Below are 15962 nucleotides of genomic sequence, written 5' to 3' on the forward strand. Positions count from 1 at the left end.
AGCGCATATCCTGACGTTGCTTACTGTGCCCATCTAAAACAGCAGTCCTTAGGTGACAAGTCTTGGGCCAATTACAAATCCTCATCTGTAGCTACGGCAATAGATAAAGCTACACTAGGAGCGAAGACGGCTGTCCCTCTCGATTCTGTTGCACTGATAGCAGGAGTACTGGATGCAGAGGTTGAAATCTTCCTTACAGCAAGAGGAAAGAGGTGTAGCGCGAATCCAACACCTAACGCATTAGTATTAGCTGCCATGAATAGGCCATAAGAAACTGCTCAGAACCAGCAATATGACTTATGTATCGTCAGATATTACTCGATCATATATTATAAAAAAGTAATCATCCCATTCCTGTGAAAGACTGTCGAGGGAAATTTTGACAGTAGAGTTTGTGAATTAATCGTTTTTGTAAATATTCGTTTTGATCCTTCAATACACATTTCGATCAGCTTTGTCAAAAATTCATCCCTAAAACGTGAAATAATTATTATTTACTCAACCTTGGATAAAAATCAGTGAAAATTTCAAAAGCTCTCATTTAGGAATTGCCGAGGATTCAACACTCTTTATGGATAATGAGATACAAATTGTATTGATAAGCTAAATTCTAAAAAAAAAAATTTCACAGCTCCCTACGAAAGACACCAACACGTACCGAAGCCCCCAAGAGCAAGGGCTCCTCCTCATTGGAGATACAATTTTCGGTGTATGTCGCCCGAAACACGTAAGTTTTCGTTTTAGTTCTGTTTCTTCTTATCCCTATCCTTTTATTACTAGGCTCAGTTTACTTATTTTTAGCTCAATTTTCAAATTTTTTTCAGTAAACTGTAGATGAAATTATTGATTTCAACTTGCGAATCTTTTATTAAATGATGGCAAGAAGCGCGTGTATGAACGAGAGATCGAAATGAAAGCAAAGACGGTGCTATTCTTCTTTTTTAAAATATGTAGGATATACAGAGTTAATCACCGGGATGACCTTTTAGACGTTTATTGAAAACTGATCATACTTTTGAGCTGAAAATTTGCATTTTGGGGTTTGAGATACTGATCTTTCTTCCTAAATATTAAATGCCTTTTTTGTCGACAATTTTGGCAATGTGCCATACCTTGGGTGAAAACCCAACCGTTTATGAGTTAATGGGATTCTTATGAAAAAAATGGTGGCAATGAGAACTCACATTTTTTTGAATATTTCGGCAGAAAAAGCTTTTTTCCAAACCATTTTTTTTCGTTTTCGATTCTGCAAATACGTAGCATTCTAATACTGTTTGTGGTTAGGACCATAAATGTACAGGGTGTTTATAAGAAGGTCATGAACTTGAACAACTCAAATTCATCATAACTCGAGATTTTCAAATAAGAACCTATATATTTTATTACTTCAGTCGATTATACGTAGAAAATTAGTGGGGGTTACTTGAGCAAACTCTATCCCTAAAATAAATACTTTGAGAGTTATCGAGGAAGGACCTAAAATGAGGAAAAACCGCAATTCCTCACTGTGTGGAGTAGTCTGTGACTTCTGGAACACGCAGAAAGAAACTAAATTTCGATGTTTCCATAACAAAATTTTGACATTTCAAGAATTGTTTTGAATTATTCGTCTTTGAAAATTGTATTGATTTATGGATCTCTCATCAAACCCAACGAAATATTAATTATAATTCATGAAATGTAAAATTTAGTTATCCAAAAATCCAAAAATGTGAGTCCTCATTGCCACCATTTTTTTCATAAGAATCCCATCAACTGATGAACCGTTGTTTTCACCCAAGGTATGGCATATTGCCGAAATTGTCTTCAAAAAATCTATCTAATGATGCAATAATAAACTGGGTGTGTCATTTGAAATGGGGAAGTAGTACTCTGTTTCCGGCATAACCGAAAGTTGTAGAGCTCTGAAAATATTTCAGGGAAAAAGATCATTGTCTCAACCCCAATATGCAAATTTTCAGCTTAAAATTATGATTTATTTTCCATAAACGTCCAATAGGCCATCCTGGTGAATCACCCTGCAGAATTCAAGCGTCAAGTTTAAATAAATAAATACAGTTTATTCTGTTAATCAACATACACTTTTTCTCACGAAATATTAACAAAATATAAATGAATGTGCGATATAAATTTCTTATTACAAATTTGAATTCGTTAGTATTCAGATTTCAAAATAAAATAACACCACTAAATTTTTTCGTACATTATCTCGAAATGTTCTCAGTGATATGGATAATCTGATGGTACGGGGTAATTTGTAATAAAGTTCTACAGCGGCATAGCTAGGTCGAAAAGTGAGGTTATATACGATAAAAATAATCAAAATAACCAGGAAATGGATGAAAGAAAGATGAAAGCATTCTTGGAGAAGACACTGAACGATATCCTGGTACCATTTAAGAAAAGTATTCAAGAGGAAATGCAAAGCATCAAGGAATCCGTTCAGTTTATCTCGGACTCATTTGATGACTTTAAGACTAAAATTGAGGAAAATGTTCGAAATGCAGAGCAACTAAAAATCGAAGGTGACAAATTAAAGGCGAAGGTTCAAGTTCTCGAGATCAAAATGAATGAAATGGAACAAAAAAATTTGAAGAATAACATAGTTGTCACGGGAATACCTACTCAGACGGCGGAAAATCTACCCAAAATCACTAAGAAATTACTTCAAGTGTTGAAGTTGGATGAATTAGAGGAAGATATAGTGAATAGTTACAGAATGGGAAAACATGATAAAGCACCTATCCTAATTGAAACGAAAAATTTAAACTCAAAAATAAAGATAATAACAGCAGTTAAACAGAAAAAGGGTATACGATTCAATGAATGTGGCTTTGAAGGTACAAATAACAATATCTTTTTCAATGATGAACTTACCACATTCAACAAACAACTTTTCAAGAAAGTGAGAGACTTTAAAACATCCAACAAATGTAAGGGAGCTTTTTGTGCGAACGGGAGGGTCTACCTGAGAAGAAATGATTCGGAACCGCCTATAAGAAGCAAAAACGAGGATGATCTAATAGCATTGAGTAACCGAAGCTGAAGTTGCCACGTATTAGTGGAGAAATATACGTTTTATATTTTGTTTTTTTTTGCAATGGAGGGAATAAATGTTCTTTATTTCATACTGCATGAAATATAAAAACCAAATTGTTTTGGTTTTCAGAACAAAACGAATTATCTTTATTAAGAATTAAGTAGGCATAGTTGCCATGAAATATGACATAGATGGAAGTAAATTTCACGAATTGGAAGCGTTTCTCAAACGCAAAAGTAAAGGCTATGAGCCAAAAAAGTCTCAAGTGTTTAGTCGGGAAGATATTGTCAAATTTTTGAAGAATGCGTCTGATCAAAAATACTTACTTCATAAGGCATGTAATGCAAACTGTAACGATTGCACATTTATTGTTCTGTTTCACAGGTAGTTTTGATTATGGGTTATTTCGGGGGCTGTAGATGTCAAGAACTTTTGAATATGAAAATTAATCACATCGAAGATAGGGGCTCTGTTATGGTGGTTGACATTCCGGAAAGTAAAACAGATATTCGTAAGAGATTTACTATTGTGGAAGAAAACGAGTTCTCTGCATTGAGTCTAGTGAGGAAGTATATGCTTCTACGTCCATCGGGCCCGGAAAGATTTTTTCTAACGTATCGAAGAAAACGTTGCTCAGTTCAACCGGTTGGAAAAAATACATTCGGGAAAATTCCAAGCAAAATTGCTAGTTTTTTGGAATTGTCGAATCCAGAAGCATTCACAGGACATTGTCTGCGAAGGACTTCTGCGACTGCCTTGGTCAATGCAGGAGCAAATATGACAACATTGAAGAGACATGGTGGATGGCGAAGTTCAACGGTGGCAGAAGGGTATTTGGCCGACAGCATGGAATTGAAAAACAAAACTGCAAGAATGTTAGCTGGCATGTCAGATGAAAGAAGGGAAACAACTTCATGTTTGAATACAGTCATTAACAGTGACAACCGTTTAATAGAAAATCCTTGCAATTCGGGTAACAACTTTAATGGTAAATTCGACAACTGTCGGTTTATTTTTGTGAACACTTTAGAGGGAGTTAAAGATCTATAACTGCCCTGTTTAACTCCCAAGGGAGTTATGACAATGTTTATAGTTACGGTAACTAAGCATTTATGCCTTTGTAATGTATCAGTATGAAATAAAATTAATTATCTATCTTGTGAGTTATTGGATTTTAACCACCTCGGGCAACGCAACAATCCCTCGGGACTTACGTTCCTTCGGGATTGAAATCTGTTGCCCTCTGTGGTTAAAACCCTCTTAACTCCCTTGATACATAAATAACTATTATTTGAATATTAGGAGTTTAAGGAATAAAATGGAGGAGTTAGTACATTTGTTGGAGGTTGATTTTGGGGGAAGCATTGATGTTTTAGTTTTGACGGAGACCTGGTTATATCCAAGTGAAGTTGATTTCTACAATATCAGATCATACGTTGCCATACACGATTGCAGAGATTCTAGAGGAGGCGGAACGGCTATATATCTCAGGGAACATTTAAAATACACAGTTGATTATGATAGGGATGATAATATGAAGGACTGTAACTTTTCAATTGTACACCTAATAGAGCAAAATCTAAAAATAATATCAATTTATAGACCGCCTCACAATGCTGTTAAAACTTTCCTCATGGGATTTGAAAATATTTTAGAAGGACAAAAATGTCCATGCCTTGTGGTTGGAGATATCAATATAGACGTAATGAAGAGTTCACCTATTTCAACTGAATACAAAAATTTAATAACAATTAATGCATTTGAAATTCAAAATCATATATCCCCGAATGAGTCTACTAGGATAAACGACAAAAGTTCAACGATTATTGATCATGTCATTGCAAATAAAAACCTGAGATGCAAAATCAACTGTTATGACTATTATTTTACGGATCATAGCAAATAAAAGTAAACAAAGTAAAGAATAAGAGGAGGAATAAATTGTTTACTAAAGTGAAACTTGATACAGAAAAAATGATCAATTTAGTGGGTAGTCGAATTGAAAGAGAGCAGACACTGGACTTTAAATCATTGACTGATATTGTAGTTCAAAGTAAAGAGGAGTCTTCGAGAAATAAAACTTTGAAAATAAGGGAAGGAAATGAATGGATAACACACGAATTTATAGAACTAACCAAGCAAAGAGACAAGGCATACAAACGATGGAAAATACTATCAAATGATTTTACTACGAATGAGTTTAAAAGATTAAAAAATAGAGTAAATAACCTGCGAAACAAATTAAAGAAAAGTCATATAGAGCGAAAATTATTTTTGGCTAAGAATCACATGAATAAGACGTGGGATGTACTAAATACGCTGATTGGTAGAAAAGAGAAAGAAAGGACAAAGAAAATTAACAGAATGATGGGACACGATGGGAATGTGAGAGACAATACCACAGAGATTGTAAATGAATTGAACAGTCATTTTTCCACAGTGGGAGCAAAACTGGCAAAACAAATAAAGAAAAAAGATGGTTTAAATTTACCAGAGGATGTTGTACAGAATAGTATATTTCTTAGCCCAACAAATGGTACTGAAATTTTCAAAATAATTAATGAGTTACGAAATAGTGCACCTGGAGCTGATGGTATTACAAGGAAAGATATTGTCAATCTTTTTCCAATCATAGAACAGGTACTCGTTAAACTCATCAACAAAATATTGGAGGAAGGTATATTTCCGGAAGAATTAAAGATATCTAAAATTATACCAGTATACAAAAAAAAGGGACGCGAAGACGATCCTAATAATTATAGACCCATATCGGTTATAACGACATTTGCGAAAATTGTAGAAAATATTCTGAAAAATAGAATAATTGAATTTGTGAATAAAACATTCAAATTCGACATTAACCAGTATGGGTTTCAAAAAAATAGTAGCTGTGTTGGTGCAGTTGTTGATATGGTGGATTTTATAACTGAAGAAATAGACAAGAATAAATATGTAATTGTGGTCTTCATTGATCTGAGGAAAGCATTTGACACTGTGGACATAGTTATTTTATTAGATAAGCTCCAAAAAATGGGTTTCAGAGGTGTTTGTTATGACCTACTAAAGTCATACTCAGAAAATAGGGTTTCCTATGTGTGTATGGATGACTGTGAAAGTGAAAGACTTGTAATGACTACTGGGGTAGCACAGGGCTCCGTCCTGGGTCCAATTGAGTACCTCTTATATGTCCATAGTTTAAAATTTTTGTAAATGGGATCAAGATATTATAAATTTGCTGATGACACTGCTTTTGTTCTCTCAGCCGATAACATGGGGGAATTGGAGAATGTGATGAATCAGGATTTGGAATTGTACTATGACTGGCTGTGTTATAATAGATTAACGTTGAATATAGATAAAACTGTATATATGATTATTAAACAAAAAAATAAGAAAAGATGTGATATAGAAATAAAAATCAATGATACTGCTTCAAAAAAGGTTGAAGAGTACAGATATTTGGGTTTGCTGATTGACGATAAGCTGTCTTGGCGGTTTCATATAGAAAAACTGAAAAACAAACTTGCTCCAATGATAGGTGCTGTAAGGAGATGCGCCAACTTCCTAAATGATCGTGCCAGAAGGGTGATATATGAAAGTTTTATAGCGTCACAACTTAGATACATGATAGTTTGTTGGGGAAACGCACCAAAATACCTAATGGAGCAGATCCAACGGTATCAAAACAGAGCAGTCAAGGCAGTGTACGCATTAGATTATTTTACATCGACAGACAGCCTATACACTAATACATCAATATTTAACATTGAAAAAATGAGAGCTTATGAACAAGTCAAACTAATATATAACATCAAAAAAAATTACCTAAAAACACAAACTAAATTGCAACTTGTTAATGAATGTCACGCCTACCCCATCAGAACACAGAATCAACTTAGAACCAATTACAAAAGAACTGTGAAATCACAAAATACGCCCATCTATAGGAGCATAATGACTTATAACTCGGTTCCTGTGACTGTGACTGACTCAAACAATCCAAAGAAGATGTGCCGTAATCTAAGAGAATACCTAGAACTTAATTAACCTCAATGTTTGTAATTGTTTGTTTTTTTTGTTTTTTTTCGATAGAAGTGATTTGTTAATTTAGATTTGTTATATGAGTTGAAGCCTTGGTACCAGTACACCTGTACTGATTTAAGGTCAGAAAAATAAAGTTTATTATTATTATTATTATTTTTCTACCATAATTTGTTTTTGTGTTTATATCCAACCTGAATCTGTCTCTATTTCTTGTATTATATTGACGGATGATGTTGTTTTCCATTGTTAGGCCGTTCTTCATGAGATTATTGGTGATTTTTTAGACAAACATGTAGACAGTATGAAACTGATTTTCATACTGTCATCCTTACCTGTTGTAATATCTGAAGTGTAACCTGTCCTATCTAAAACTTGCTTATTAATCTTTTCTTCATCGGGCCCCTTCGTGATTGGTGTTGGAGTTGGAGCAGCAACACCTTGACTTGAACCAACTCGATTTTCCTGTATGTAATATCTCATGATACCGCACAAATAAGTAGGGGTCAACGAAACGCCATTTTCAAACCGAACCGAATTTTTCGATCCGGCTGTATTGGCCGGACCGAACCGAATTTGTAGGCCGAATCACAAATCGAACCGTTGGCCGGATCGCAGATCGAAACGAAGGCCGAACCGCCACGCCTACGGAGAATTGGTTAGTTCAGAATGCGATCTCCCTACTCTTCTCGACGTATTGTGTTTCTTTTATAACGGTTTCTCAAACAAGTGGCTTCTTGTGAGCGTCATATCTGTGTAGAGTGTATCGTTCCGATCAAATCGGTTTTCTTACTTCAGCCCTAGGTTAAAATGTCCAACAAAAAGTCATGTAAAGCGTGGAATTTTTTCGAAAGTTTATCTGGAAAATTTGTCAAGTGCAAGTTACGCGAAACTGAGGCGGATAGGGAAAAATGGCATCTACAAATCCTTTGGTAATACACCTCCGTAGGCATCATAAAAAGGAATACCACGAAACTTTTGAAGTGGATTTGCCATCAGAAGATCGCCCAACTACATCTCGCCAGGCTACTCTCCTGGACTACAAAAAATGGAAAATTGACGACAAAAAGGCAATGGAAATCCATAATTTGATTGGCGAAATGATCTGCCTGGATAATCATCCGTTCAACATCGTAGAACATAAAGGATTTGGAAGACTGTTATCAAAACTTGCAGCCAATTATTCTATTCCTTCCAGAACCTATTTTCGGAATACTGTAGTTCCAGCCATATATGAGAAACTACACCTGAAAATAGAAGATGAGATTTCAAATACCGAAGTTTATTCAATGACCACCGATATGTGGACTTGCCCGCATACTAACAAAGCTTTCATCTCGCTCACGGTGCATTTCATTTCCGTAGAGGATTGTCAACGACATCATAATTTGCTGGCTTGTAAGAACTTCACTGGTAGTCACACTGGCGTGGAAATAGGTAGAAAAATTTTGTCTATACTTGAGGAATGGAATATCAATAAACATCAAATTCACCTGATCCTTCGAGATAGTGGAGCGAATATGATGAAGGCCTTATCTGAACTAGAATTAAATAGTGAAAGCTGTTTCACTCACAAGCTCCAATTAGTTGTAAATGATGCCCTCAAAGCTCAACGGGCTATATTCGACATGGTTTCCGCAGGAAGAAGAATTGCAACACATTTTAACCATTCGACGCAAGCTTGTGAAAAATTATCAAAAATACAAGAAGATTTACGAGAAAAACCGCTCAAGACCATTCAAGACGTGGTTGGACCTCAACATACTACATGTTGGAAAGGCTTTTAAGAATAAAGAGGTCCCTCACCTTATATTGTTTGGAAAATTCTTGTCCTTCCCTCACAAACAACCAATGGGACCTTTCAGAATCCACAGTAAAATTGCTTCAACCTTTTGAAGAAGTAACTAATGTTATAAGTGCAGAAAAGTCCACAATTGCAGATATCATCCCAGCTCTTGTGTGCATAAGAAAATGTCTTGCTCAAACTGGTGATTCATATGGAATAGGATCGTTCAAAGAAGCTTTAGAAAAAGGACTAGAGGAGCGTTGCAAAAATCTAGTTCTTATTAAAAACTATTCCATAGCTACCTTCATCGACCCGAGATATAAAAATGTGTTTTTTAACACATCGGAAAAAAAATCAATTATTTCCATTGTGATCAAGGAAATAACTTCTATAAGTAGACTTACTGGAGGAAGCGATTCGGAAACGAATAACTCAGATGACGAACCATTAATAAAAAAAAAGAAGGCAAGTACCGAGACTTCAACTTTATGGCAATGCTTTGAAGACATTGTCAGTTCCTCTAAAGAAAACAAAAACTGTGATGTTAAAAAATCCATCACGGATGAAATTGGTGAATACCTCCAAAAACCCATTTTAGATCGGAATTCGTGTCCTCTCGAATTTTGGAAGACACAGAATAAAAACTTTCCTTACATTTTCGAACTTGTACCGAAATTTCTTTCATTTCCTGTAACAAGTGTTCCAAGCGAACGCTTATTCTCAGAAATGAGGAACATTTTCGAAGATAAGAGAAGTTCGTTGGATCCCGAAATGGCCGAAAAAATAGTGTTCATTCATGAAAATTTTCAGTTGTTTTATTTGACTACTCTATAGAATCAGAAATATTTTTGTTTTCATCCTGATGTTATTAATTATGAATTATGTTATGATCCTTTTCGTGAAGAGTATTTTTAATTTTTTCAGCTGTGATAATTATGAATTACGTTCCTTTTCTAGAAGACTTTTATTTTTAATCTATGATATTTATGATTGATATATCATATTTCTAGAAGACTTTTTATTTTTATGATGCAAATAAATTATCAAAATTATCTCCTGTTTTTCTTTTACTTTTCTTCTTCTTCTTCATTCTTCTTTTTTAGGCGATTCGCCTGTTTCTTTCCGGCGAATCTCTGCCTACACTGACAAATTGTCGCTCCATCGCTTTCGAGGGCGTCCTAAACTTCTGCGACCTAGTGGTGATTTATCGCGTGCAATTCTGACCATCCTTTCCTCGTCCATTCTACTTATGTGGTCGTTCCATTCTCTCTTTCGACCCAATACCCACTCATTGATATCTTCCACCCCGCATGTTCTCCTTATATTTTCACTTCTCTCCCGGTCGAGTAGTGTCTTTCCAGCTATTCTGCGAAGTACCCTCATTTCGGTGGTCTCCAGTAGTTGTCTTGTCCTCGCTGTGTCTGGTCGAGTTTCAGCGGTGTATGTCATAGTTGGTCTTACTACTGCTTTATAAATTCTGGCCTTTGTTTCCACTTTGATGTTTTTATTTCGCCACACCGTGTCACTCAAACATCCCGCCACTCTTGTTGCCCTCACAGTTTGTGCCCTCAGTTCCTCCTCAACATCACCACAGCCTGATAATTCTATGCCCAGGTATTTGAATTTCATTTCTTGTTGGATGATATTGCCGTCGACTTCCAGTTTGCATCTTAATGGTGTTTTTGATGTTGTCATGCATTTGGTTTTCTGGGTTGATATTGTCATATTGAATGATTTGGCAGTGCAATTGAAACGATGTAACAGCCGTTGGAGGTTGTCTTCACTCTCAGCCACCAGTACGGCGTCATCGGCATAGCAGAGAATTTTTATTTCACGGTCGCCCATTCCGTATCCCTTTAGTGTCCGTACATTCCCTATCACCTCGTCCATAATGATGTTAAAGAGGAGAGGGCTCAAGGAATCTCCCTGTCGAATGCCACGGCCCACTGCAATTGGCTCAGTCAAGGTCCCGTTTATTCTCGCCCGAATCCAATTTTCCTTGTATACGTTCCGAACGGTCTGAATGAGGTTATGCGGTATCTGCCTGTTGTAAAGTAGGTGCAAGACGTCCTTTAACTGCACACGATCGAACGCTTTCTCTAAGTCAACAAAACACATATATGCTGGCCTGTTGTATTCTATCGATTTTTCCTTGATTTGTCTCAAAACAAACACCGCATCCGTGCATGATCTACCCGTTCTGAATCCCTGCTGTTCGTCTGCTGAGGATGTTAAGCTGATAATTTTGTTGGCCATGACTTTAGTGGTAAGTTTCAGTGTGGTGCTGAGAAGATTAATACCTCTGTAATTCGAGGGCACTTTTTTGTCTCCTTTTTTAAATATCAGGATGGTGTCGCTTGTTCGCCATTCGTCAGGTATTCTATGATAGTAGATGATACTTTTAATGAGTGATACTAACTGCTGAGTGAGATGTTGTCCCCCATATTTGAGTAATTCGTTAGGAATTCCATCCGGTCCTGGGCTCTTTCTGTTCTTCAATTTTCGGAGAGCTGTAAGTACATCGGCTGTCTCAATTTGAATGTTGTTGTCCATTACTATTTCGGGTACATTTAGTGCAGTCTCATTTTTTTCCGCCTTATACAATTCAGTTAGGTATTCAACCCAGGTTTGTCGTTCTATCTGATTCGTTTCGACCAGATCATTAATCTCTTTTCTCTGGGTTCGAATGAAACGCCAAATTTGTTTTTGTACTCCGTAAAAATCATCCTCCAAGCGTCTTGAGAAAATTTCCCAGTGATGGGTTTTTATTCGTCTCACCAGTGCTGTGGTCTCATTTCGGATTTGTTTATATCTTTCGTAGGATTCTGATGTTTTCAATGTTCTATAAGTCAGATATGCTCTTTTCTTTTCTTTACATTTTTCTTTAATCTCTGGGCGAAACCATGGAGTCCTGTCTGTTCTAGTGTTCTTATTCCTTTTTAGAATTCGGGTGCCTAGGGCTTCATAGGCGGCTGATCTAATGTTGTTCTTTAGTTTCTCCCAGGAAGCGTTAATATTATCCTCTTCTCCTATTGGGTTTTCGAGAATTTTTTTTTTCAATCTATCTTCGTATAATTGCCTAATTGACGAGTCCCACAGTGATTCGATGTTTATTTTTGCTTCCTCATATACTTGTACTGGACTCTTTTTGTGTATGAATTTCATTCTGATCTTTGCAAGTAACAAACTGTGATCGCTGGCTACATTGACCGAATTCAGAGTTCTGACGTCCAGTATCTGAAGTGGGTGTATGCATCTGTTAGTAACAACATAATCAATTGTAGATCGGAATTGGTAGTTCGGTTCGGTTTCGGTTGCAGCCCTACAAATAAGGCAACTTGTTCGGGACATCTTCCAGGTTAAACCCCATAAATTGACCAATACAATTGAGAGCTCCATCAACTGGAATCTTTTTAAGGTAATTCAGGGCTCTCTCGTCGAGATAGACATGAGCTCATATTCCAGTTTTGTAAATCTCATCAAGCTTAGCCACCACTTTTTCATCAAGACCATAGTCAATTAGTTTCTGGTAATCTTCGGTCTTTTCGTCTGATTCGATATTCATTGGCTCTTCCGACACTTCACCATTATCTTCTAGCCATATATCATTTTTACTGCAGTAAAAATCGGACGTGTCGATTCATAGGAAAGAAAATTTTCGTTCTTCGAGTTTGCGAGATTTCTAAAATGTTCTATTTTGAAAATCTTGGGGGGTAATTACCCCCAGTAGCTCCCCCATTTCTACGCCATTGAGTGCGATATAGTTTCCTCAGAATTTCTATCATATAATTCACATTTTTTCATCTTTTCATTTTATTTCTCCAGTTTCGGCCATTTTCCTTCATCAATTTAACACCTCATTGAATCGAAGCACATTATCGTAAGTAATTGCACAAGTGCATCAAAATTACCGATAATTTTGCATGACAGCGTGTTGTCATAAAAACTGCATGAATTCATTTTCATTTTTGGAGAAAGAGCCCGACACCGAAGGTGGAGGGCTAATTTATTATCGGTCTCCAAAATAACAAATAAAGGAAATAGTGTGTATTTCAACAAAAATAAGGCGATAATCAAAAACCCAAGTGGACATGTCGTTTTGGAAGCAAAAAAGACAAACGGTCTATATTTGGTTTCTGCAAAAAATGTTGAAGAAATATCGGCAACGTGCAATATCATTTCAGAGCCTACAATAAAAACTTGGCAGAGAAAACTGGGCCCATAACCTGATAGATTTGTAGATAATACTTTGAGAATAAGAAAGGTGAACTTTATTCAACTTTATAAAACAACTATCTAAACTGACACTTTGTCAGAATTAATTTGACAATTCACGTTATACAGGGAACAACCAATAATATATATCCCAACAAATCGAGTGAATGTCTAATCCCAACACTCCCTCTCATGAACTCGACAAAGAAGTTAGTCCAATTCTGTCACGAAGAAGTGTTTCGAAACGTGGTCCAGGAAGTGCCTTAGTGAGTAAGTCTGCCTCCATATCTTCCGTAGGACAGTAAATCACATCAACTTTTCCATCAAGGATGGCGTTACGAATAAAATGTTCCTTTATGGCGATATGCTTCGAACGAGAACTAACAAGAGGGTTCGAAGCTAATTTATGTGAAGCTTGGTTATCATTGAAAATTGTTTTTTTTTTATTTGAAAACCTAAGGTTTTCCAGAACAAAGTTTTTTCAATTTCAAACTATAATAAAGCAGAAGGAATATTGAATACAAAGCCGTAGTTATAAACTTTGCTCTGTAATGAGATATCTCGCAATTTTCTCAGGTATTTTGGAAAGGGACTGAACACCATAAAGCTGAATCCAATCTCTGAATTGCAGATTCTAGACCAACATGGCTTATACAAATATTGCTGGTTTCCGAGATACCGGTTTTTAAAATACGTTAGGTATGATTTTCGCATGGGGCTTGTCAATTTTAGTTATTTCCATTTGAACAAATTTTTATACAAAGTTTTGAACAAATTTTATAGCCCATCAAAGACTACATGGGGTGTCAAACACTAATTTGAACTTTAATGTAGTGTTGCCAATAGAGTGCCTTAATTACACTTGGTTGTGTTTATCAATATTTTTTCGGCTGAAGTCTGAACTTTTAAAAAGGGTTGAATTCTACAGAGAAAGTCATTCTTTCTTGAATCATGTAAGTCGAAAGGTTATTGGGTATTTGCTCCTAAAACGTTTAATTAATTCTAATTAAATCAAAAATTTAGAATCTACAATTTAGAGATTATATATTCTTCATTGGATCAGCAAAAATTGGTAAACTGCATGCAAGATGAATTAGGTGAGCAACAAAAAAAAGATCTCATATTTTTTTTGTCTTATTTCAGAACAACCCAAGGCCAAAAAAAGGGCTTTGACCATATATGGTAAGTAATTATTTATTATGTCAACTGCCTAGTTCTGTAGAGTGTGTACAGGGAGCCCCAGAATAGGTGTAATCGAACTGATACTAGAAGATAATACTAATGAATATAAGAACAAATTTGCTGCATTAATGGGTTCTAACTATTTCCACTTCTGAGACATAGGAAAGACGAGAAAAATAATTCTTATTTTTTTTACGAATAATTCGTAAATGGCTGTTATTTCGATGCGACGCGAAACCGCCATACTGACAGTAAACCAGCGATGCTTCTTGCATATTTTAAACATTTTCAGTGGGGCAGATAGAAAGGTTATTTTCAATTTAATTCAATATAACGACGTCTCTTACTCTTCTATACTTCACCGTTTTCGAGAAAATCGACATCAAACCCTATATTATTTGATTTTCCAGAAAAAGGAGATCGTCGAAAATTAATACGATTTTTATTTAAAATTAAGAATTGCTTTCGATACAGGCCAGTTATTCTTAGCCTAAAAATATTCTGTACTCTCTGAAATATTTTTTCGAGCCCAGTGTGGCGTAATTGAAATTAATTAAGATCCAAGTTTGCAGGAAATTTATTCTTATAATCATTAGTCATAGTTGCCCTATCAGTTTGTTACCTATCTAGGAGACTCTGTGTTTCAAAGACATTCATACGCACTTTTTAAATTTATCTGCATCACAAATTAGACAACAATGCTGGAAATTTATTTTGGATCAGGAACTAATTTGGGCAAACAATCTCACAAACTTTTCACTTGGCTTTTCTTCAAATTTTCCAGAGGAAAAATAATGCTGCTACACATTAAAATTTCCTGAGCAGTGCTAACAAGTCTGTTGACCGTCAAATAAAATAAAAACATTTTTCTTGACTCTTTGTATGTTTCTCGCACTAGCTAATTCATTCGAAATAAGCTGAGTCGAGAGTTGCCAAGAATGTGAATGATTTTACCGACGTATCCATAATAATTCATTCAATTTCACAAAGATCAAGAACCGAAAAGGAGAGGATTTTTATAAATTTATGTGAGAAATTACTTTGAAAGTATGTAAAATGTATTGCAGAGGATTAGGAAGGATAGAAAACATTTGTAAATTAATTATTCAAAATTCTATCATCACCTCAAAATTAATTAAGCCGAATTCAAATCGGTAGAAATATCAAAATTGCTGTGAAATCATCTAACAATAATTGTGAAGAATTACAAATTGAAATGATGAACCAAATTTTAATTTTTTTTTTGTCAACAGAACCAACACAAAGAGAGAGGAGAATGGTGAGAAAACCTGGCCCCCCCATCCCAGGTATAATTTAAGAGGGCTGGGGGCCCTGGTGGAGGGAAGAAGTAAGTTTTAAGTTTTCTTTTTACCCCGACTGTTATTACTATGTGAAAATATGCTTGTACGAGAAAGAGATAGTGGAATCTATTTTAGGGGACGATTAATTGTGTAATGGGTTACATAGCACCGCGATCTTAAGGCCTACTGATCTCTCCATCAAAACTGTTCTCACCACGGCACTGTCTACAGCTCGGCTTTCAGTTGTAGAATCTAATGAACTGCAATATCTGGAATGGCTTCAAAAAGCATCTTCGTTTCTACAAGTTTCTCGCCAAAAACATTTCTTGCGTTAGCTTGCAATGGCGTGTTTTTCAGGCGAGGTGAAGCATATTCTTACTTTTTGGATATTGCAATA

The 15962-nt window shown here is 35.8% G+C and overlaps 4 protein-coding genes across 6 annotated transcripts in view; 3 read left to right on the forward strand and 1 right to left on the reverse strand.

Annotated features, from left to right (window-relative positions):
• Positions 1-15962, reverse strand: part of LOC123685178 (protein mothers against dpp-like) — a 149920-nt gene that overhangs the window by 108997 nt on the left and 24961 nt on the right. The gene's annotated exons all lie outside the window — the stretch shown is intronic.
• Positions 1-15962, forward strand: part of LOC123685200 — a 54032-nt gene that overhangs the window by 32625 nt on the left and 5445 nt on the right. For all 3 annotated transcript variants that reach the window (XR_006748267.1, XR_006748268.1, XM_045624818.1), the window contains exons 6-7: positions 14226-14264; positions 15518-15612. Coding sequence is in view for 1 of the 3 variants with exons in the window: in XM_045624818.1 (XP_045480774.1) it covers positions 14226-14264; positions 15518-15582 (104 nt within the window). In the remaining 2 variants the exon portion in view is untranslated. The remainder of the gene's footprint in view (positions 1-14225; positions 14265-15517; positions 15613-15962) is intronic.
• Positions 2639-6013, forward strand: LOC123685190. The gene is made up of 2 exons (XM_045624809.1): positions 2639-3374; positions 3425-6013. The coding sequence occupies exons 1-2, from the start codon at positions 3216-3218 to the stop codon at positions 4088-4090; spliced, it is 825 nt and encodes a 274-aa protein (XP_045480765.1). The 5' UTR covers positions 2639-3215; the 3' UTR covers positions 4091-6013.
• LOC123685189 (zinc finger BED domain-containing protein 4-like) lies at positions 7879-9854 on the forward strand. The gene has a single exon (XM_045624808.1). The coding sequence runs from the start codon at positions 8850-8852 to the stop codon at positions 9699-9701; it is 852 nt and encodes a 283-aa protein (XP_045480764.1). The 5' UTR covers positions 7879-8849; the 3' UTR covers positions 9702-9854.

This window comes from Harmonia axyridis, chromosome 7 (assembly GCF_914767665.1).
Source record: "Harmonia axyridis chromosome 7, icHarAxyr1.1, whole genome shotgun sequence".
Taxonomy (NCBI): Eukaryota; Metazoa; Arthropoda; class Insecta; order Coleoptera; family Coccinellidae; genus Harmonia; species Harmonia axyridis.

Excerpts from the sequence above, each read along its gene's own strand:
- LOC123685190 (XM_045624809.1), top strand. The coding sequence starts at position 3,216 with ATGAAATATGACATAGATGGAAGTAAATTTCACGAATTGGAAGCGTTT. Across the intron at positions 3,375-3,424 it reads AAAAATACTTACTTCATAAG|GTAGTTTTGATTATGGGTTA; the intron begins GCATGTAATGCA and ends TCTGTTTCACAG.
- LOC123685189 (XM_045624808.1), top strand. The coding sequence starts at position 8,850 with ATGTTGGAAAGGCTTTTAAGAATAAAGAGGTCCCTCACCTTATATTGT.